Genomic DNA, 23550 nt, shown 5'->3' with positions numbered 1-23550 from the left:
GCAGAGTTAAACAAAAGAAGATATTGTGGAGATACTCCAAATAGCTATTTTTAATTAACCTGAAGTGTACTATGTAGGTTTTATAATGATAGGTTCATGGGCTGCATTTAGCAGAATGAGTCCAGATCCCCATTAATGAAGAGGTTCATTCAGCCTTTGCCTGTTGTTTGCCATCAAAATGTGGACCAACTGTGTTCCATCAGGTCCTTGTTTGTCAACTCATGGGGGAATTAGGAAGCTGCCTCACTAAAGAGGCTTTATAGAGTTTATGTGTACAAAATTCTTATGAGCAATGCAATTTTCTGAGATGTGCTTGAAGGATGTGAAGGTCTTAACAGGGATTGTTATCCCTGATTCCTAGAATGTCTTCTAGCCACTTTGTTTTACTCCACACTCTTCCTAAACAAGTGGCCGGTTAGCTCAGTTGATTAGAGCGTGGTACTAATAATGCCAAGGTTGCAGGTTCGATCCCCGTGTGGGCCATGTCAAATTCTTAAGCGCCTTGAACATAGGAAAAGCGCTATATAAATAAAATGTATTATTAAATAAGGACAAAGGCATAAGGAATTAGGTAAATGCCAACAATCTTCCAGTTTTCTATTGTGTTTATTTTTTCCTTCAATTTTAAACAATCACTGCCATTCAAGATCACCAGTTATGTTATACCAGAAACTAGAAACTTGCCCTGTCTCATGTGGCACTCACTGTAGGCATTAATTTGCCAAAGCATTGTACTACACTATGATTACAGTTATCTGTGTTAACTATGATACTCACACTTGACCTGTTATACCATGTATATAATTAAAATGTTATGCCTAGGGTTTGAATCGAACTGCCTGTTTGCAGTCTCCCTGTGGCTGTTTTTTTTTTTTTTCTTTCTCTTGACATCCTCGGAAGGTACATGGAGTGATCTGTTGACTCTAAATTGATTGGCTGTGGTAGTGGGCCCTGCAAAGGACTGGTGTGGGTTCCCTGCTTGTGCTCAGTGTTGCTGGGGTAGACACCAGTCTTGCCACCAACTTTGAAGTACAGTATCTATATTGTTTATCATATCTTTTCATGGGACAACACTGAAGATCTGACACTTTGATACAATGTAAAGTAGTCAGTGTACAGTTTGTATAACAGTGTAAATTTGCCGTCCCCTCAAAATAACTCGGCATACAGCCCTTAATGTCTAAACCGCTGGCAACAAAAATGAGTACACCCCTAAGTACAACCCAAATTGTGCCCAAAGTGTCAATATTTTTGTGTAACCACCATTATTTTCCAGCACTGCCTTAACTCTCTTGGGCATGGAGTTCACTAGAGCCTCACAGGTTGCCACTGGAATCCTCTTACACTCCTCCAAGACGACATCATGGAGCTGGTGGATGTTAGAGACTTTATGCTCCTCTACCTTTCGTTTGAGGATGCCCCACAGATGCTCAATAGGGTTTAAGCCTGGAGACATGCTTGGCCAGTCCAGCACCTTTACCCTCAGTTTCTTTAACAAGACTGTGGTCGTCTTGTGAGGTGTGTTTGGGGTTGTTATCATGTTGGAATACTCCCCTGTGGCCCAATTTGCGAAGGGACTGGATCATGCTCTGCTTCAGTATGTCACAGTACATGTTGGCATTCATGGTTCCCTCGATGAACTGTAGCTTCCCAGTGCCGGCAGCACTTGTGCAGCCCCAAACCATGACACTCCCACCACCATGCGTGACTGTAGACAAGACACACTTGTCTTTGTGCTCCTCACCTGGTTGCTGCCACACACACTTGACACCATCTGAACCAAATAAAATTATATTTGGTCGACCATGGCGAGGCCTGTTCTGAGTGGAACCTGTCCTGTTAAACTGCTGTATGGTCTTGGCCACTGTGCTGCAGCTCAGTTTCAGGGTGTTGGCAATTGTCTTATAGCCTTGGCCATCATTATGGAGAGCAACAATTCTTTTTTTTCAGATCCTTTGAGAGTTCTTTGCCATGAGGTGCCATGTTGAACTTCCAGTGATCAGTATGAGAGAGTGTGAGAGCGATAACACCAAATTTAACACACCTGAGACCTTGTAGCACTAACGAGCCACATGACACCGGGGAGGGAAAATGGCTAATTGGGCACAATTTGGACATTTTTCACTTGGGGGTAAACTCACTTTTGTTGCCAATGGTTTAGACATTAATGGCTGTGTGTTGAGTTATTTTGAGGGGACAGCAAATTTACACTGTTATACAAGCTGTACACGGACTACTTTACACTGTATCAAAGTGTCATATCTTCAGTGTTTTCCCATGAAAAGATATAATAAAATATTTACAAAAACGTGAGGGGTTTTCTCACTTTTGTGAGATACTGTAGATTGAAGTGGTTTGAAGATGTTATGAGAAAAAGTTAATCATTGATACATTGTGCCGACTGCAGTTTGCAGAGGCGTGCTTGCCCAAAGATAGTACTAGTGTCTGTGCAGTAGTAATGGTTGATGTAGCATCTGAGGGGTGATCCTAGTTATTCATCTGCTAATGTTTGTTTCAAACAGCCTGTCTTGGTCAGTGGCATATGCTGCCTGCATGTTATCTTTGAATCCATCATAACCTGAAGTAGGTACAGTGAGGTGTCTACCATTTGTCAGTTGTTATTTTTAATTTCCATCCTAGATGCAATATACCAGAGACAGCAAGCATGTAGATAGAGGGCTTTTAGTTTTACTGCTATTATTATAAATTATTTCTCCCGGCTGTGATGTCACAGTGTGTTATCAATACTTTGAACTTTTTGAAATTTTTGAATTACAATTCCCATTCTATTTTGTCCATGTATTTTTTGTGATATTATAAGAAAATGTTAAAATCTGGTGCAGTTTTGTAAGTGATGAAACAAACCTGATATACTGTAGTTCAATGAAAGAGTGACTCCTTAATAGTCCTTCATTATCTTCATAGTTCATGGTACTTAAAAGTGCTGTCACCTTTCACTGCAGTGCCTTTTAGCTTTGTCTTTCTCCAGAGTTGTAGTTTAACATTTTTTCAGATAGGTTTTTTCTTTGAAATCTTATTGGTCAAACTTTTTGAATCCCATTTTGGCACCCCTACTTCATCACCAGTTGTTTTTATCCTCCTCTTTTTTGGGTTTCCTTATATAAAAATAGTGTTTCACATTATATATTAACGTAATGATATACTAAAAAGAACAGATTTTGAATCTTGTGACTGCTGCCTTCATTTAAGAAAGTGGACTTCAAAATCTGAATTGCTCCAGCTTGTGTTTCAACAATTCCATTTAGTCTTTTACTTGTAAGCGTTATCAGGTTTCACCATTTTCATGTCTTTATAATGAAATAGTTTTGAATTTATTATGGGAGGAGTAACAGCATTTTGGAGGGGATGAGAAGAAGCAATGACACCTAGTGAACTTATTGGCAACTATCTATCCATATTCAAACCTACCTAGGATCATGAGAGTACTGAACCCATCCAAGCAGCAATGGGTGCAAATCAGGAACTAACCCTGATTGGGGTGCTGTTGAAACATCTAGGGGTAATTCTCAAATGTACCTGAAACTGTTAGGATAAGGTTTGTTTGTCATCACCCTTTATTAGCAAAGGTAGATCTAAAATGGATGGATGGATTGGTCAACTTTCTTCTTTATGAGTTTTTGGATGGTGTTGAGAAACATTGTTCAAGATAACCATTCCTAAGCAGAATGATATTTAAGTAAGGTGAAAAAAAAATACCTCATTGTCCTAGCTCTAAATGATCCCTAATGCAAGATCCAGGACTAGCTTTGCAAATGAAAACCACAGTCATGCTCTGGAATGACACATAGCCACACTTAGGATTGTAGTTTAGTGAAAGCCAATGTACTTTTAGCATTTAAAGAACAAAATAGTTGATTGTGACTCACTGGCTACATTCCATGTTGACAGATAAAAGTATTAAACGCTCAGAAATAAATCCAAACTGCCGCCACAATGCTTAAAGATATAATTAATTGCATGAGAGACGTGCTACTTTAGGTAGTCATTATAAATGGAACAGCAGTACTGAGGTTTTTTTATACTACTTGAGGAACAACTGTATTCCATAGAAAATGAACATGTGTGAATTATATTTAGTACATTAGCTGTACTAAGTACTATCATTTAGGAAGCTGAAGCAAAAGAAGGCAGCCAATCATGTAAACCTTTTCTAGGCCACCTTCATAACCAGTAAAGTGGAAGGCACAGAGTGGCAGTGATGTGTGGCACAGTTATTGCTGGTTAACTGCTTTTGATTCAATAGGAAAAGCTGACCTTGACACAAATGAATTTGCTTTATAAAGTTAACATTGACACTTTTTGTGTTGGGATGTGATTTTGTGTGTGATTAATTCATGATTTTCATGTAGTAAGGATAACAGTGGCTGTTGGTTATATATTGAGTTGCACCATTTGAAGGAAACTCTCCTATCAAGTGAAGCCTCCACTCTCTGTTTTCCACATTTCCTATGGTATAGCAGAACAGGAAGCCTTTGCTGCACAGAGCAATGATAGACTATTGTTCGAGTAGTTCTCATAGAGTCTGCCTTCAAAATAACATTGGTTACATGGGTTAAAAGGCTGAAAGGTGATACTGTTTTTGTTTTTTTTTTTGCAAAAACAACAGTCCCTTTTCCCTAGATAAAATCCAAGCTACGCTGTCTGTTTTATGGGAATGGGGCAGGAAGTGTTTTGGGGGCAGATGTCAGCCTGCACTCTTGACACTTCTAATGAAGTAAACAATAACAAATTATTGTATTTTTACATTTAAACAATGCAGACCAAAATACTCTATGCTTTATTAAACAATCTTGGGAGATTTGTTCAGCTTTTAGCTCATTGTAGTAATGGCTCAAACCATTAGGAGAAAAGTTACAAAAACACAATGACTTAACAGAAATCATGATTTTTAAATCCTTGTGTTAAAAGTGTACACACAGATCTGCACAGCTGACAAGAATAGTTCACTTAAAATCAGGAATGTTTACAAACACAAACTGTAGTATTAAGGTGTTGTACCATGTTCACCATTATGGATGTAAAGAGAGGTCCAGCAAAATTACACCTTTCAGTTAGCCAATAAAAGGCCCAATTTTGCTTGACTTATTAAATAAAAATAGTGTACATCTAACCTTTGTTGTTAGGAGTAAAGCAGGCGAGTGTTTTGGAAATGTGCAAGCCAAAATAAGAAAAATCTACCTGTTTACAGATCAGAGACACACAATGGGAACTGCTAGTGAATCAACATATGACAGTACTTGCATTGCAGGAGAGTTAAGAGAAATCTTTGGGTCAAATAAAATAAGGATCCTAGCTATACTTTAAATATAGTATAAAAACATGCAACCCACATCTTTTAGGGAACATTATTTTTCAAACCTAGAACCATGTCTTTGAGATTTTATGTTTGAAACCTAATCAGAAGTCACACTTAGATAATGTACAAACACAGTCAATTTCATAAAAAGCATTTAATTTTTATCAGGAATACATGGATATATTACAGTTCCTAGTTTCAATAGCTCAAAAAAAATACGTTTTGCAATGTACAGCTAGAAATATTCCTCCTACTAAACTATAACAAGGCATACTACACAGTACACATCACTACATACTTCTCAAACAAGTATACCTTTGCTTTTTAAAGTCAACATATAAAAAAAGAAATCCAATTGTAAATTTAATTCTGTAAATTTTTTCTTTACAAATCTTTCAAATTCTTATTTGTAATGAAAAGGAGTAAACCATAATTATTAATAATATATTCTTAAATAAAAATAATGAAACAAAATATCACAAGTCTTTTTGCTTCTGTGGCATTTCAGTCTCTGGTAAGAATACCAATAAGTAACTATACAAAAACTCTTTACTTTAGATATTCTCCAGATTGCTACAGAAAGTACATTAGTTTGTCAGCCCATTCAATTCATTTTCATCCTATGCAGTCAAAAACAAGGATAAAAACTATTATTCTCTGCTGTTTTTTACTTCTGTTTCATGATGGCTTAAAACTAAATTTTTTTTTTTTAGCTGAACTTGATATATATTTTGTTAATGAGAGGCACTTTAAATAAAGTTTGTTTAAATAAAATCTTTCCACCCCGAGCACCTCTGTAGTGATGTAGTATAGGCAAGTGTGAAATATGTTGTAAAATGAATCGAACATTGAAATTGTTACTCATGTACCCTTTGTGTGTTTATTATTACTTCAACTATTGTAACAGGCCTTGTTCCTTGCATTTGAAATTCAATCAGAATTCACTTTATTGGCCAGTTGAAGTGTGAAAAGCAGCATTTGTAAGGTGAAACTTTACCCTGTTGGTAAATGAAAGTTTAGATAAATGTGGAAGTACCATTAGTAAAAGAAGTACTTAGATCTGTGTCTAACTTTTGTATTATATACATCCCTGCAACTCTGTCATCAGTTCCAAGGAGAGTGCAGTAAAACAGATTGGTCTTTCGGCATTTTCTACTTAATGATTTGGTGCTTAGCTGATGAAAAAAATATAAACATTTCTTTTTTTCCTACTGTACAGGAAGAAATTGTTAGATGTTGAGCTTTGCATAGTTTTATGATATTAGAAAAATCAGTTTTACTAGAGTGGATAAAGGCATCAACAGTATGGTGCAAAAAAAGCTTAGCGAGTAACAAAAGAGAACATTTGGATTTATAAAAGTATAAAATAGCTTTTCTTAAGGAAGCCATTCATTCCTACATTACACAACAGAAACAATTCAGTAAAGTGTAACAAATGAGTGCAATTAATAGTATGTAAAACTTTTTTTTTTTTACATTTTAACTTATAAAGTATGAACACAGTGTCTTTCAGTTTTAAAATTCTCCATTGTTAAACTTCCTCTTTTATAAACCTTGGCTACTACATCTGCCCAGCTTTATGATTTCATCAACTTAGAAGTACAAAGCACCGTCCAAGCACTATATGTAAACTTTTTTTGTAGCTGCAGTAGCCTTAAGATAAACTCATGAACTAAAGAAAAAGCTGTAGCACTTTGACCTTTGAAAATAGTATTCTCTGTGATCTGAGATTTTACCTCATCTCCACTAAAGACCTTCCCCCCCGATTGTTAGATGAGTAATATGTACAGTTTTACTGTTAAAATATGCTTAGCCCTAAACAATTTTGTTCTAACTTGACACACATCCATTATAGAAGAGGAGTATAGAAAAATTACATCAAAACATCTGTCTTTTATTTTATCTGAACAGAGTCCATAGAGCTAAAGTTAAAGTGCACATCTGAAGATACGTTCTTGTTTTGGTTTCTTTGGTCCCATAAATAAAGGTGTTTGCAAACTGCAGATACTGTAAATCAAATGGTCATTCGGACTTCCTGATTTTTATGGCTTGGTGCCCAAAATATCTTTGCTATAAACAAAAAATTAAAAACAACAAAAAAGAAAACTTTCATGCTTAAGCGTGCAGAGGTCTGTAAGAAGAATGCTTCTCTTTGCCAGTTGGGTACTGCCAGAAAAGCCAAAAACGAATAAGGCTGGTGATAATTCCAGGAGAGTTAGGCACCTAACATGAAGGAGAAAAAGAGAGACATTAGGTTTCACCATGTTGATGTAGGCATGGGTTTCCTAAACTTTGTTACTGTCCTTAAGTAAAAAGACATTTATGGGTTCCTAAAACACAAACCAGGATTAAGTGTGTTCTAAAAATGATTAATTACATGAAAAGTAGCATGCTACAATGAAAACCAGCAGGCTCTGTAAATCTACACTTCAATAGGTGAATTCTGTAAATATGCAGAAGACATGGCCATGCATCAAACACAATCAAATCCTCTCCAAGCATTTAAAACTTAAATGTTCATATTTATGAATAGATGAGTAATAATTTCTTTAACCTAAATAAACAAACAAAAAAACAATCTTAGTTGTTGGCAAAAATGTAAATAGTGCAAATCTTTCAAATAAACTTAATCCTTTAGTAATAAAAGGGCAAAAATAAAGAATTTAGGTGTAATTATAGTTTCTAGCTCAAACTTTAAATTACACATTAAAAATATTCAAAGGACTGCATTTTTCATTTAAGGAATATTGCAAAAGTTATATATCTTAAAAAATTGCAAGATACCGAAAAATTAAATTTACACTTTTGGTTTTTAGTCAACTAGGTTACTGTAATGCACTCCCAAGCTGGACAACCTAAGTAAGACGTTAATGTGTTGCAGTTGGTTCAGAATGTAGCAGCAAATATCTTAACCAGAAAATGAAAATTTGAGCACACTGCATTTGTAACCTCTGTCTTTTAGAAATGATTTTAAAAACTTACGAATCTATACTTATAAAAGGCAAAGCCCTCACTCACTGACTGACTGACTCACTCACTCACTAATTCTCCAACTTCCCGTGTAGGTGGAAGGCTGAAATTTGGCAGGCTCATTCCTTACAGCTTACTTACAAAAGTTGGATAGGTTTCATTTTGAAAATTCTACACGTAATGGTCATAACTGGAAGCTATTTTTCTCCATATACTGTAATGGAGTTGAGCTTGATGACCGCGGGGGCGGAGTTTCATGTGACATCATCACGCCTCCCACGTAATCATGTGAACTGACTGTCAACGCAGTACGTCGAAAACAAGGAAGAGCTCCAAAAAGCGCTGAAGAAAACATGCATTATATAATTGAGAAGGCAGTGAAACAATAAGAAGCGAGCAAGTGACATATGCAACCATATTCATGAGTGCAGCTACTTCGGAAACAAAGCACGGTGTAAACCTAAAGTTTAAATTAAGTTCATAGACAGGCTGCCGCTGGCGTTTGTCATGCCCACGGCTAATGCGGGATACAAGTTTAATGAGAGGATGCAGGATATAAAACGAGAGTTTTGATCACTTTGTAACCAAGTTAAAATTGCAGGTGAAGGGCTGTGCTTATGCAAATTCCGAGAGACTGTGTTTGTGGGGGGATTGACAGTTAAGGTGGGTGGGGGAGTCACGTCATCATCTCCCCTCATTTTGCGCTGAGCTCCGCAGCTAACGCAGTCTTGCGGAAGCAACTTTGTGACGCTGCCACCAAATACTCACAGAAAAATCAAGTTAAAAAAAAGTTAATACACAGGCTGTCTCTAGAGTTTCTCCACACTCTGAATCCTCCAGGCACTACTTACAAAAGGTTACACTGACAATCGTGTTACGTTATTTTTAAAATGTTTCCTTTTCTTAGCACAAACACAGCTGAAAATCTTCGATGCATGTGCTCCATAATGCGTTAAAAAATAACGCATTTAATCACACTTTGCATTCCAAGCAAAGGGGAACTTCTGTCAATGCATGATTTCCTGGTACACCGATTACATTGATGCACACATCAGAGCTACAAAAATGTAACAGTCGGAAGAAAGCGCGTTGCTACGACTATTGGAGAATAATTTAATTTCAAAAGACTACCCGACGGAAGCCTTGATAAAAGCGTGGTTTTGTGCACACACACACATATTTTATATATATATATATATATATATATATATATATATATATATATATATATATATATATATATATATATGACAGCAACACTTATGACAATGTCAATCAAGTTACGTTATTATTAAAATGTTTCCTTTTCTTTTTCATTACTTCTTTAACACACTACTTCTCTGCTGTGAAGCGTGGGTATTTTGCTAGTTATATATAAAGCCTTAATCTTACTTGTACTTATATTTTAGAGTACCTGTCTCCCTACAAGTCGTAACCTTTGATCGTCTAATAGTGGTCAGTTTATTATTTCAAGAGCCAAGTATAAAAAAATAAAGTGGCAAGGCAGCCTTTTTCTGTTATGCACCAAAATTTTGGACTACTTTTTCAATAGAGATATGCCAGGCTAACATCTTGGAATATTTATATAAAAAAACCTAAAAAATCCACTTTCTTAATTTGGCTTTTTGCAACCATATTTTAGTTTTACTCTTAAAAGACTATACATGCACACAAAATAAATCTCTCCATTATGAAAAAAAATAGACGAGAGGAGATCTTCTCAGAGGACAATTTTCAGTCCCGCTAGAGACACTTTAACTTGCTCCCAGCTCTTAAAACAATGACAAGCAACAATCAAAACACGCAGCTCGCACCAGATGATCCGACAACTTCTCCTTGTGTGCGTTCAGCCACTCTAACCCCAACCTCACAATGCGAGCAGCAGAGACACAAACTGGCAAAAAGAACAGCGGCTGTACAGGCTTTAAAATGATTGACTGGCAGTGCGACAGCAGCTGCTCCCCCTTCACAATGCAATCAGCGTTATACATCCAGCTAGAAAGAGATTTAACCACGCCTGGGGGAAATAAAGGACAAGTATTGTTTTTATAACGTCACGCAAGACAAGGCAGTGAGCCATCACTTAAAACAAATCCACGCACATCTAACCTAGCAGTTGTTGAATTTGGCAGACACGTATCATGTGCTCCCAGCTCTTAAAACAATGACTTGCGACAAGCAGAACAGGCAGCTCGCCAGCAGCAGAAAGACAGCAGATGATCCAACGGCATCTCCTTAGCGTGCGTTCAGCTGGCCCCCCTTCACAACGTGAGCAGCGTTATACGTCCTGCAAGAAAGAGATGTAACGACACCCGGGGCCGGAAAAAAAGGACGAGTTGTTTTTACAAAAGTTTTTAAAGTAAAAGTGAAAATAATGCATATGTAACAATTCCCATGAAAATAACAATATCTTTAAATTGTATATCTGGTAAACCAAATACAGGGGTGTGCGAGTGAAGCGAGCAGGGGGCCAGAGCCCCCTAGTAAATAAATAAATAAAATTTGGTGATTTAAGGATTGCTCTCCAAAATACTTGATTTTATAATGCATAATACGGACAACCCTTACCCTTGAATCAATTTTCTTTTGTGCCCCAATCTGTCAGCTATAACTACACCAAGTTTAGAGTTCATATCAAATAACAGGCACAAGGTGCCCCTCTTTTTGGAAGCATTTAGTCTCTTACACCTAAACACTCTCTCAAAATAAGTACTGCAGTTGCAGTTATATACAGTATATATTTTTTTTAAATAAACATTTTTAATAAATGGTTATTTCATCTCCGTTTCAAATCTTCTGTACATTCTACAAAAATGCCTATTCTAACTGAGGAAAAAGATAGGACACCCTTGCCCCTAATAGCAGTGTTACCTCCTTTGGCTGAAATAACTGCAGTGAGACGGTTCTTGTAGCCATCTACCAGTCTTCGACATCGGTCTGAGGAAATTTTACCCCACTCCTCAATGCAGAATGTATGCACACACACACACTATATATATATATATCACTCAAGTAAACAATTTGTAACTATATACATATAATTACATACTCATACAAACCTTTATTTTCCTTTTCATTCTAGACCTTTAAACAATTTCTTCTTACCAATAGATATGCAGAAGCATTATATTTTGTACATTAGATTGGTGTTTTTGTGCGGCAATTCACATACCTTCTGTTGTCTTCTGCTGCAGTTGCCCCACAGCAGCATGAAACAGAGACATTCAATCAAAGGGTGGTCCTCAAGTGAAACTTGGAGAGGCGCAGGTATAACATCACAGTACTCACCATTATGCTAAGAAACTGTGCTGTTACTCCAAGTTAAAACTGAAAGAGCACTGCCCAGAAAACTAACAAAGGGAGAACATTTAACAGACGCTGTCCCGGGATGGTAATTGAACCCATGACGCTTGAACTATAAAGCTTCAAACTGCAATGCTTAAAAGTTATACAGTAAGCAGTACATACAAATCAAGTTTAGTATCAAATCCTTCATCGAACACATTGTTCTCAATAGTCAAAACTATATTAAGATCCTAATTCAAGGTTTTCATATTCCATATCACTAGCATTCTGTAACATTTCTAATAAAGTATGCTTTATTGTTATTTTGAAGACATCTCTGCTAGTACAAACTTCAAGTCCTATTGCACGTCAACCAAATTTCCATACACTGTGACAGAAACATTGTGCATAACCTTGCATAAAGATGAGCTTTCAAGGACACAATTTATTTTCGGCCTTTTACACACAGCTGTAACATGGAATATGAATAACCAATCACAGACAACAATACATCATCGGAATGCTCTCAACTTTGGCTATACAATGGGAATGAGCCTTTCACTGTATGTGGCTTAATGTAGGTAGGATCTTCGATAAAAGCAGATTCATTCAGTTAACACATGGTTTTCGCCTCAGCATATGTCTGCAAATCACATATCTTACTAATGAAACTGAGCAGACAATATGGAAACTTACATACTTATGTATATAAAAATATCATTATTGCTTCTGATGGACTTGTGGGTTTATTGAAACATACACAAGCAACTTTGAAATATGGTGGGGACCATCAGCTGGACATCCTGTGCATAAGTGGCTACAAAATAATATGGAACAATTTGAGTATATTTATGTTAAGTGTAATACCTAGTCACAGCTGGGTGGCCTTTTGGCCTTGGAACTGCTGCTGATTTTTGTTTTCTTTCTCCGGCAACTCTCCTTGAGTTTTAAATATTTTTTTCTGTCTTCCTGTGCCACCTGACCTGATCTCAGACTTATCTTTAAAGACTTAAAAACAATTATATATATAATGACTCTACTTTTCTATGAAATATATATCTCATAATTTAGTGATGTTCTGATCAAATTGATGATTTTTACTACAAAAAACTCGACTGGTAATTTTTAAAAATGACTGATCTCAAAAAAATTTTTTTTTTCAGCTTCTGCTTTCCTAAGCTTAACAGTTTAGTTGCAGTGTTCCTTTATGCGAGATATTATTTCAGCTATGCATGTCTATCTTTCCTTTTTGTTTTTGCTGTAAGCTTCCTGTAAACTGAGAACAGTAAGGCACACTTTATCAGAGAGAGAGAGAGAACACTGGAATATTAGCCTTTACTTTAAAGAAAGTGGAGTAATAAATTGACAAAAAGGAATTAGAGGAGACTTTATGTGAAATTATACAAATGACACTACTTTAATGAATTCAGACCTTTTTATTTTGTCCTTCAATTAAAATGGACACCAATTGTCTGAGTTTAGACGGTAAGCAAGCACGTGTTAAGTATAACAGCTCGCATTTTCAGTTAGAAAAAGATAGAGAATTTGAAATTACCGCTTAGAAAAAAAATGGCTTTTAGGGGAACAGGCCTATTTTAAATTAGCCTTGTATCTTCTTGATAAACATTTTATGAACATTTGATACATCTGCAGCTTTTTAAAATGTTTCTACTTTGTTTATTATTTGAGTGTGTGCGCCATACAATACAAGCTTTTGGTAAGAAACAAGAGCTGCATAATTAAAATGGTATGCCATATTTATAATTACACCTCAAAAATTTAGAATGTCTGGCTGGTACACTAAAAAAATAAAACAACACACCTGTATAAATATAGTACATAGCGCAAATAATGATTAAAAACTATAAGCGAATGTATATTCACATATATGCAGTTTTTAACTGCCAATATCAATAAAACTGAATCAATGTGTGAGAATATATATATTGTTTTGTTTGAGAAATGGTAAAAACTGCTTTTTTTCTAATCGAGCTTTCTTTCAGATAAGTATGGTATGCTGAAGCATTAAGATTGCTCTTCAACGGAAGAACAGAAGAAATGAAACAATATAACAGCTTGTAATTATGAGAATCGTTTTATTTTCTTTTATGCCATATTATGGATAAATATTTTATGCACATATTAGTTAAAAAGTATATTTTAAGGTAATTTTATTTCTTTTAGTAGTCACTGGGAAAATAAGCCTACAGAATTTGATTTTGTCAATAAAAATAAATAGATAACAATTGTGGTCTACGGTTTAATTACAAAAATAAGTTAACACTTTAATATAAAACATAAGGCTTCCATGTGTCTTGTTGTGCAGAAGTTTAGTGTACACAGTTTTTTTAAAGGGATTTAAAAACAATAAATAAATAAAACCCCACAAACCGAATCAGTGTCTGAAGCTATTCAGTAACATGAAATTGATGTTGTTGTAGTAGAAACAATGTAACAGGGATATCACAATACCAGTGAAATTTCTTAATAAAAGTACCTCCATTATTAATGTGAATGATATTGCTTTTTTCCTAATCTAAAATATATAAATACTAATACTTGTTTAACTTGTTTGCCCGACACCTTTATGCAGTGTGGCTTCCAACATTTGTAAAAGAATTGACTCCATTTTATTAGATTTTTCCAATTAGAGTAAAGCAAAGTGACATACTTGTGTTCACACAGTGTCAGTAGCAGGATTTGAACCCACAATCTCAGGGATTGATGTTCAAAACCTTAACCACTATGCCATGCAGCCACAGTAGTAAAAGCAGCATTCATAAATATCAAAATACAATGCAGAGCTTGAATTTTAATGGGTGATAGACAAGAGCATCCTCCCAGTGTTACAACAACTGAGGGATTATTTTATAATCTTGAGGGGATTTCAGCATAGGATTTATAAAAGACAATATCAACATGGGCTACCTGACTTATTTTACCATGGGCACATTACAAATTTATTCTCCAAATGATTACCACCAGTAACTGAAAAATATCACTTACTAAACAGAAAAATTCAAACATTATTATATCTGTACTATTGAATTAGTGAAATCCAAAATAATTCAGGATACCTGTATTTTAATTTAAACACATTCTTTAAATCAGTAACAACATGCTTCTAAAATCTGGTTTGTCCAAAAATCATTGTGTAACATTTATATTTGCATCATTAGCTGGGTAAAAACAAACTAAAGAGTAACAGATGAGTCAAATTGATTCGATTAGTGGACATTAGTTTGGCTACAAACAAATTTAGTGTTTGCATATCTGTATTTAGCAGTGAAGTGTGTTTGCCCATCCTGCTGACATAATTGCAATACTTTGCATTTCGAAGCACTAAATAAATGTTTCTTTGGTATTAAAAATTGGAGCAGAGTATTTCATCACCATTTTACTGCCAGCACACAAAGTCCTATATGCATAGTACATGGTCATGTGACATTTCTCTTGCACCAGTACACTTCATAAACTGGTTAGGAAATGAATGAATGCTTAAATGCACATCTGTAGATGTGTTTGACATAATCAGAGAATGAATGCAAAGTCTCCATTCCTTTCTAGGGTCTGTGTAGGACACAGTATTAAAAAGTGATTCATTATGCCATTGTTTTGTCTCCTCTTATAACATTGTGAGACTACAAGTTGAATAATTAAAACTCACATCTGAAGAGTCACTTCATTGCACTTACCAAGCATGCATGAAGTTATTTATTTATGAATTAACTCCATAATGGGATAAGAATGGCAATAACAAAAGCCTGTGTGTGTATTTTTTAAAATAATAATAAACATGATTCCCACAGTCATACACTAAAATTCTCCTATCTTAGAGATATGACTTCTTATTTTCTGTTTGACATGTTGAAGTGAGCTGTTGTATCAGCATCACCGTCAGCCATTTTTACATGAAGCTCTTATTCATGTTTTTCTCAGGTATTACTTTGCCTTCTAGAATATCTGTCTACTTGCAATCATGCGCAACTTCAATATCAACTGTTGTTCAATACTACCGATACTAAAACAAAACTAGAAACGTTATGTTTTTGGAACATTGGTATCGACTGGTACCAAAAGTATTGGTTCTTTTGACCTCCTACTATGTAACATTCTAAAACCCCTTAATCCATTTCAGGTTCTAGCACCTACAACACTACCATTCCGGCAATGAGCACAAAGCAAAAACCAAACCTGGATTACATAAAAGCCACATAAAAATGATCCACTAATTATGACTGACTGAAATAAGAAGGAAGCGATTAAGGCCCAAGATAAGAGTTGATGAAAAGCAACCAAATAAATGACAATATCCATGTTAAATTAATTGACATAAAGTTGCATTTATAGTATAACATTCACATACACCCTGGGCAAGCCTAAATGGAGTTGTTTGAACACTTTTGCATGTTAATCGCAATACTCTGCTCTTCATGAGAGATGTCAAACAAAAATTAAACCTGCCCTTGCCGAGACCACCCAAAATATCATCCAACTTCACTTTAATCAAATATACACCAAAACAAATTTGTTGCAACACAACTGAATGTACACTTGCACATTAAAATGGGGCATACTTTGAACAGCCAGCATTCCCAGCTCAGGATATCCCCTACCCCTAACCACTAATACTTGAAGTCTGGCATTCAAATGAAACACAAAAAAAGCAAGCTAAAGGAATCCATTCCTGAGGATTTGATTCCACATGCTCACTTACAACAGACTCCTGGGCACGATAAGGTATGAAAACAAGACATACAATATACAAATTAATATCTGTTGCGTAACAGGCTTATAATCCATTGTGAGAAATTTAGAGTTAACAAATAATTTGTACAAAAATGTGTAAATTAAAAAAAAAATACCTTGCTTCAGTCCTTCCTCAACAAAACTATGTCTAATTGAAAATTCAGTAACTCATGTATATACTGCAGAATAACACAACAACCAAAACTGGTTAACCTAATTTAGAAACTATCCAGGCAGCACTGGGCACAAACAATCCAGGACTTTGGAACTATGAAGCAGTAGTGCTAACTGTCCTATACTTCGCCAAGTTACACAACACATGGCTAGTTTGGAATATGTATGTTAATCACGAAAAAGAAAACAGTGAAAGCCTTGTATTTTGCATGTTCACACTCTTAAAGAGACAGATCAGATGCTACTACAGTGATCCCTCGCTATGTCGCGCTTCGACTTTCGCTGCTTCACTCTATCACGGATTTTATATGTAAGCATATCTAAATACTGTATATATCACGGATTTTTCGCTGGTTTGTGGATTTCTGCCGACAATGGGTCTTTTAATTTATGGTACATGCGTCCTCAGTTGGTTTGCCCAGTTGATTTCATACAAAGGACGCTACTGGCGGATGGCTGAGAAGCTACCCAATCAGAGCACGTATTACATATTAAATAAAACTCCTCAATGATATACAATGTGCTTCCCGCATGGTGCTTTGCATACTTGAAAGCCCGAACAGCACGTATTGATTTTTAATTGTTTGCTTTTCTCTCACTCTGTTTCTCACTCTCTCTGACATTCTCTGCTCCTGACGGAAGGGGTGTGAGCAGAGGGGCTGTTCGTATCCTCTAGGCCAGTGTCCGGACGCTCCTCTAAAAAATGCTGAAAGACTACCTTCACATTGCTCCCTTCCTTGCAGCTGCTTTCTCCGGCGGTGCTTTACATACTTAAAAGCCTGAACAGCCCTATTGATTTTTGATTGTTTGCTTTTTGCTCTTTGTCTGTCTCTCTCTCTCTCTCTCTGACATTCTCTGCTTCTGATGCACACTCCTTTGAAGAGGAAGATATGTTTGCATTCTTTTAATTGTGGGAAGGAACTGTGATCTCTGTCTTGTCAAGGAGCACAGTTTAAACTTTTGACTAAAGGGTGTTATTTCATGTCTAGAAATTCATTTATCGCGGTAGAGTCTGGAACGGATTAAGGGTTTACTGTACATCACACTTACACTCATCGTATTAGTATGTCAAAAAGCATTTACATTAGAATCCTATATGAATAAAATGCAACTAACAGCATTTGACACAGATACATTTTGTTATGCAAACATTCCAAATGTGTTGGGTTGAGGCCTTTTAAAATATAATAAAGTTGAAGAAAAAGACAAGTATCTCACCATAATATACAGGTCACTCAGCTGCAGGCCATAAAGCGTCCAGGCAGTAGAAGTGAGGAATGTTGTTACAGTCAAGGAGAATGAAAGGCACTTCGTACTACGAGTTTGAATGATCTTTACCTGCAGAATATGTAAATATGTCCATGTGGATAAACATAAAATCATAACTATACCAGTACAATAATAAAAATGGAGTTATGAGCATACATCGTAAAATTTGCATTAAGCAGTGAGTAGAATATCTAAAATTTAGATCTAAATTTAATTTAGTCAAAAATAATACAGGTATAGAAAAAAGGTAAAATTATGATCCTACCAGATCAACCAAAGGAGACATGTACATGCTGATAGTGAAAACGCTGCAGAACAGACCTAACCGACTTAGCCGGTAATTTACTTCTGTCACCACAGTAGTGAAGTAGAAGTATGCCACAATTAAGACTCCCAAAGCCATACTGGTTTTCAGCAGAACATTTTTCTGAAATAAAAAGAAACACAAACAGTTTACATTTTCATGTGACTCATGCATAGGATCATCACTCTCCACACACTTGCTGGACACTGTACAGAATTATTTATGCCTCGAGATTAAGCAAGAAAATACGCCAAATAGGACAAAACATATCACTGTGTGGACACTTAACTGAAGTATAAAGCGTTTGTCAAGAAAATCTTACAAAGTAGTTTGCAGAATACTGTTTCTTAACTCCAACCTAAATCATTGTTTGAGAGCTTACCAGTACCCTCTATATATTTGACTGTTTGCAGCAACTGCCCAAATCCGATGACAATCACAAAATTTTGATTGGTTAATGCTAAACTGACATTAATTCCCATTTAACTCAATAAATTTCACAATTTTATGCCTTGCACTGGTTATCTATGCACTATCTAAACTGAATATAATACTAAATAAATTTTATAAAATGTGTCATAATACAAATGTAGTTTAGTTAACACCAAGGGACAATAACTCCACAAAGCCTCTGCTGATTATATGATGACAAATAACTAAAAGACATTCAAACAGAATTACCTGGCAAATGTAAACACATATAAGACAAAAATAATTTCTGCTCCGATTATCGATTTGAAAGACTATGGACACCTCAATGTGATACCTACATTCTCTGTACAATTATTAATATAATAAATACTAAGACGGGCACTAGAGTTGGTAAATCCATCTTTATGATTATTAGAATATGAATATATGTTTTCATTACGTTCACCTTCCATCCTATGTGCATAGTAAAATTATGAAGAAAAAAAAATCCATGTGATTGAGGACTGATTAAAAATAAATAAATAAATCAGAAGTGAGAGATTCTAAGCCCCATGTGCTAGGCAGTATATATACAAAGTTAAATACCTTTTCAGTAGAATAATAAATGTAGACCAAAATATAGGTGGCCTGGAGTGAGGCACCAATCAGATTGACGGTTATCAGTGTCCAGTCGTCTTTCAGATAACCGTAGTACAGCCATCCAATGTTACTGCAGAAACAGAGTAGATGTTTACATGTTGCTGTGCCTTGCTACTTGTGATCAAAGCACATGGAAATTGAAATTCTCTGATAAAGTGTATCTTTATTATATGGATTAATGTAAACTATTAGTTATGGCAAGCACTGAACTTATGTTTCAAAAATTTTGATATTGCTTCTTCTTTGGAAGCACACAACTTCCTAACAATGAACTGTAAGGTGTCTATTCAAATACAGTATGTTTAATTTCTGAACATAATGGGAATGTTACTCTAATAAGTAACATCTCCTTGGATGCTGCTGTCCAAACCTTAACACAATACGATATTAATTCATTACATCCCTAATCCTCACGTCTCTCTAGGATAATTAGTTTTTGGTCTTTTACTGTTTGAAAAGTATGTTGAAAACTGAGATTAAGCATGGATGTTTCATTGCAATCTAAAGAAAGTGAACATTTATGCATTCTTTATGAAACTTATATGCCTTGGATTTTTTTTTTTTAAAAACACAGAACTATCCTCTACATTTTTTTTTAAACTCACACTTAGAACTTTTCATATAAACTGATATGTTTTCCAGTAGCACAAAGCAGGTTGCCAAAACGATATTAATATGCTGTATCACATCTGCTATCTGCTGTGCTGTGGGGGTGCATAGATAGCCATGTCGCCATACATATAAAACCTCCAACTTATTTTTGAGTTTAGAATCTTGTAGCTGATCATTCATTTCACAGAATGGACTTACTTGAGGTGTGTGGTAAGGAAAGGCAAAAACTGAATATTTTCTGTGTTTTTAACCTGTGTCATCCTTCGAAGATCGGACCTGTAAAAACAAACAATGCCTAAAAGCATAAAAGAATAATAAACAATTCATTCCAGCTTCCACACTTATCCCCTATACTTTCAGGGATTTAAGCTGATGCAACATCTCATCACATTCCCTCCCAAGATATGCTGGCAATCAATCACATAAGCAATATGAAGTCAGCTGTTGTTACTATAATTTTAGATTCCAATGTACTAATCGGCACGCTTCCCTTCCGTAATGTGTGTGTACCTAGATCACCCCCAAAGACGTTAACAAGTCATTTATTCTTACGTTTTGTCTTAGAGATGTTAATTTGCGAACAACTACTCTTTTTGCAATCACTTCAGTGTGTCCTTTATCTGAAACCTGAGCAGGTGCAACTATCCAAAATACACCTTGCATTAAAATTCCTACCGACGTGGCTTCACACGTCTAAAGTTATACTGAAAAATATACTGTGCAAAACTTACAATCCAGTAGAGAACATTAAAATTGTGAACACGATGCACGCCCATGACAAAAGCTGCAGAGAATCCATGAAAGTGGGAAACCAACGACTCTATCTATTTACAACGTGAATATTTGATCAAATATTCTTCCAATACCAATGTAATTTTTTTTCCTGATCCAGACCGGATACGAGTGATTTGTGGGCGGTGCGCCAACTTATAGCCAATAGCCATGCAACAACATACGCTGTGGGCTGGGCAACGTTTGACATCACGCGGGTTACGACGGATGACGCAGAAACAAATTTGTTTGATAAACCTTCACCTTAGGGTCTCATGTATTGTTTCCTGAAAAGCAGGTGTTTAGACAAGGTGTGTTTATAACACGGAATTTCGAAATGAAGTCAGCTTGCCAGTAAAATAAAAACGGGAAATACCCCGTTCACAGTTATTACAGCTTGTAAGTTCATTATGGAGTTGAACATAGTTTTAACGTGTTTGGTTGTCCTGATTTTAAACCATGAATTAAACGTTTACTTATTGCCATATATGTTTGTTTGAGTAATAAACTTACATGGTTTTCTGGCTGTAATTCTTACCTGTTGTAGGTGTTCTCCGGGAGCTTAAATCCTAGCGTTAAAAGTCAATTTTGTATATCTGTATCTACGTCTGGAATAACAATATTGATACTTCAGCATTTGCATTGGGGTGCACTCCACAAGGTATTGCAGCCTGCGGGAACCATAGTTTGAACCTCTCCATAGATTAAATTAATATGATGCCTCAAGAGCAATCCTTTGATGTTGACATAATTAAATCAATTAGGCAGAATACAGCGAAACAAACTTACAGTGATCGTTACTTTTTACCACTAAATATTTCTAAGACAAAAGATATGGTTGTAGATCCCTTCCTTCCACTACCTCAGCTTTAATTTAAGGAGAGATGATAGAGAACCACACATATCTAGGGACAACTTTGATAACAGAATTTACTTTGATCTTAATATAGAACAACTTTGTAGGAAGGGGCAGACATTTTTCTTAGGGATATCAATTGTTTTAAAAAGGACAAAGTCATTATGACACTGTTTTATAAGTCCTTCATTGAGTCTATTGCTACATTTACTGTTAAACTGTATGTTGAATGCTGTATAAATTATCTTAACATTGTTAAAATTAGCAGTAAAATTGGTTGCTTCACAACGGAACTGTATTACATACAGGTTAGAAGGAAGGCCAGCTCATTTCTGTCAGACAGTATCCATCCTCTTTTTCCTAAGATTAAGGAGTTGCCATCAGTCTGCAGATTAAGGTTTCCGAGGGTAAAGAGAAGCAGATTTAAGAACTCCTTTGTTCCTAGAGCTATAAGCATTTTGAATTCTGTTACTTGTAGAGATGCTGCTTGAATTATCATTTTGTGTTCTGTTGAAATGAATTACTCTTCTTTGTACTAATATTGAGTGTATGTATGTACAGTAACAGTAATTGCTAGTTGTTGTGTCTTTGTTTATTTTATTGGATCTGTGTAACAATGCGTTTTGTTTTTGTGCCAAATATATATATGAATGTGTGTGCATTTTTAGTTTTTACGATGTTTGAAAACACATACTGGGTTGTGAGCTTGTCTTGCGCATGAAATATTTGCTAAATAAAAATTAACAAAATTAAACTGGTTGCAGTATTCCAAACAGGTTCAAACATTTCATGGTGTAAACCAGTGAACATCTGTCTCATACTGTATTTATTGGAGCATAGTATTGCAACTGTAAATCACAAACATGTGAAACAAGCAATGCAGTTTGAGACTGCACCAATCATTAACGTGTTTTAGTACATTTATTATGTTAAAAGTAGATGTATGGAAACAATAACTTATTCAAAAAATCTTTTATTCATTTGGGATATGTGAATAGACACAAGAAAATGTAAATGTCTTAAAATGGAGAATGCATACATGACATTTATGTTCAGTACTTCATCCAGTATGTTTGAAAATTACTCTGATTGATTGGATGTAATGATCAATAGTAAAGGAGCATTCTCCTTTATTCCGCCATACATTTAGATATTATTAATTCTTAGGACAAAGTTTTCTTGTAGGAGAAAACCACTTAACTGTTATTGGGGTTTATTATTTTAAAACCTGGTAAAAGATAATTAACATTTATATCTAGAATACTATCAAAGTTAATGTTATAAATCCAGGACATGGAGCTGACTGATGTAGAGCTAGAAATTTGATGAGGCAGCTAAAAATACATTATACAGATTAAAAGAAACATCTCGCACATTGGAAAAGTTTTGCAAATAAATGCATCAGTATTTGCAGAGAAGAGGAGGAAATACAGAATGCAAATTAAAACGTTATGCTTCTAGTGAGAGAAGAAGAAGAGTTTAATAAATGAATAAACTCCAGATTTGTAAGGTGTTCTGAGATTTTATTTTCCTACCTGATTTCAAGCATAGAGTTTGTTCCATTTTGACAAAGTTGAAGTTTAAAGACCACAAAATTATTAAAGGAAATGCAACAAAACAATGCAAAATCCATAAGACGGGCATTTAAACTAAAATTGCAGTTGAGGCCCTGTGTGTTAAAAACTCTTTGTAGGAGAATTTGACTTCCTACTGTTGTTCTTTGTTTCCTGTGCCCTGTTAGTGGAATTATACTAAGAATCACAGTTTGGAGTTCATGCAGCAGCGTAAGTCCTAAACAGTAAAGAGGATTTTAATTCTGAAGGACTCCAGTTAGAAGCTTGTCTAGGATTAAGTAATTCAAAGATTTTTGAGTCTTTGATCTAGGGTAGCTGGTTCTGATTTTCTAATTAGTCTAAGAAATCTAGATTATAAGATTTAGCAGTCAGTTAAACAAGATTGTCATGTCTATTTTTTTACACTGCTTTTTAAATTATTTTAAAATTAAAATCTGTTAAGACTATGTATAACATCCTTGTGTAAAGGAAATTTTAATGTTAATTAAATTAACTATGTTTTCATCTGGAATTATCTTTTGTCCTATACTGCACTGCCAGAACTATCTACCTTGCTCTATTTCTTAGATAGTATTTAAAAGTTTCTTTTGTTTTCTTT

At 35.3% G+C, this 23550-nt stretch overlaps 1 protein-coding gene and 1 non-coding gene across 3 annotated transcripts; one reads left to right on the top strand and one right to left on the bottom strand.

The window, feature by feature from the left end:
• Nucleotides 1-409: 409 nt before the first annotated feature.
• On the top strand, nt 410-483 carry trnai-aau. The gene has a single exon. It is a non-coding gene; the product is annotated as a tRNA-Ile (tRNA).
• A 4973-nt stretch (nt 484-5456) lies between these two features.
• slc50a1 (solute carrier family 50 member 1) lies at nt 5457-20667 on the bottom strand. 2 transcript variants are annotated; one of them, XM_039763409.1, is made up of 6 exons: nt 20483-20667; nt 19950-20027; nt 19086-19209; nt 18030-18191; nt 17714-17833; nt 5457-7540 (listed from the first exon to the last, which is right to left on the bottom strand). In XM_039763409.1, the coding sequence occupies exons 1-6, from the start codon at nt 20548-20550 to the stop codon at nt 7433-7435; spliced, it is 660 nt and encodes a 219-aa protein (XP_039619343.1). In that variant the 5' UTR covers nt 20551-20667; the 3' UTR covers nt 5457-7432. The 2 variants fall into 2 exon arrangements, with proteins under 2 accessions (XP_039619343.1, XP_039619351.1); XM_039763417.1 differs by having other exon boundaries at nt 19950-20046; nt 20483-20570.
• Between the last annotated feature and the right edge of the window lie 2883 nt (nt 20668-23550).

Source organism: Polypterus senegalus, chromosome 1 (genome assembly GCF_016835505.1).
Source record: "Polypterus senegalus isolate Bchr_013 chromosome 1, ASM1683550v1, whole genome shotgun sequence".
NCBI classification, from domain to species: Eukaryota; Metazoa; Chordata; class Cladistia; order Polypteriformes; family Polypteridae; genus Polypterus; species Polypterus senegalus.
Note: the sequence above shows the minus strand (reverse complement) of the source record. Positions and strands in the feature narration are given on the sequence as shown.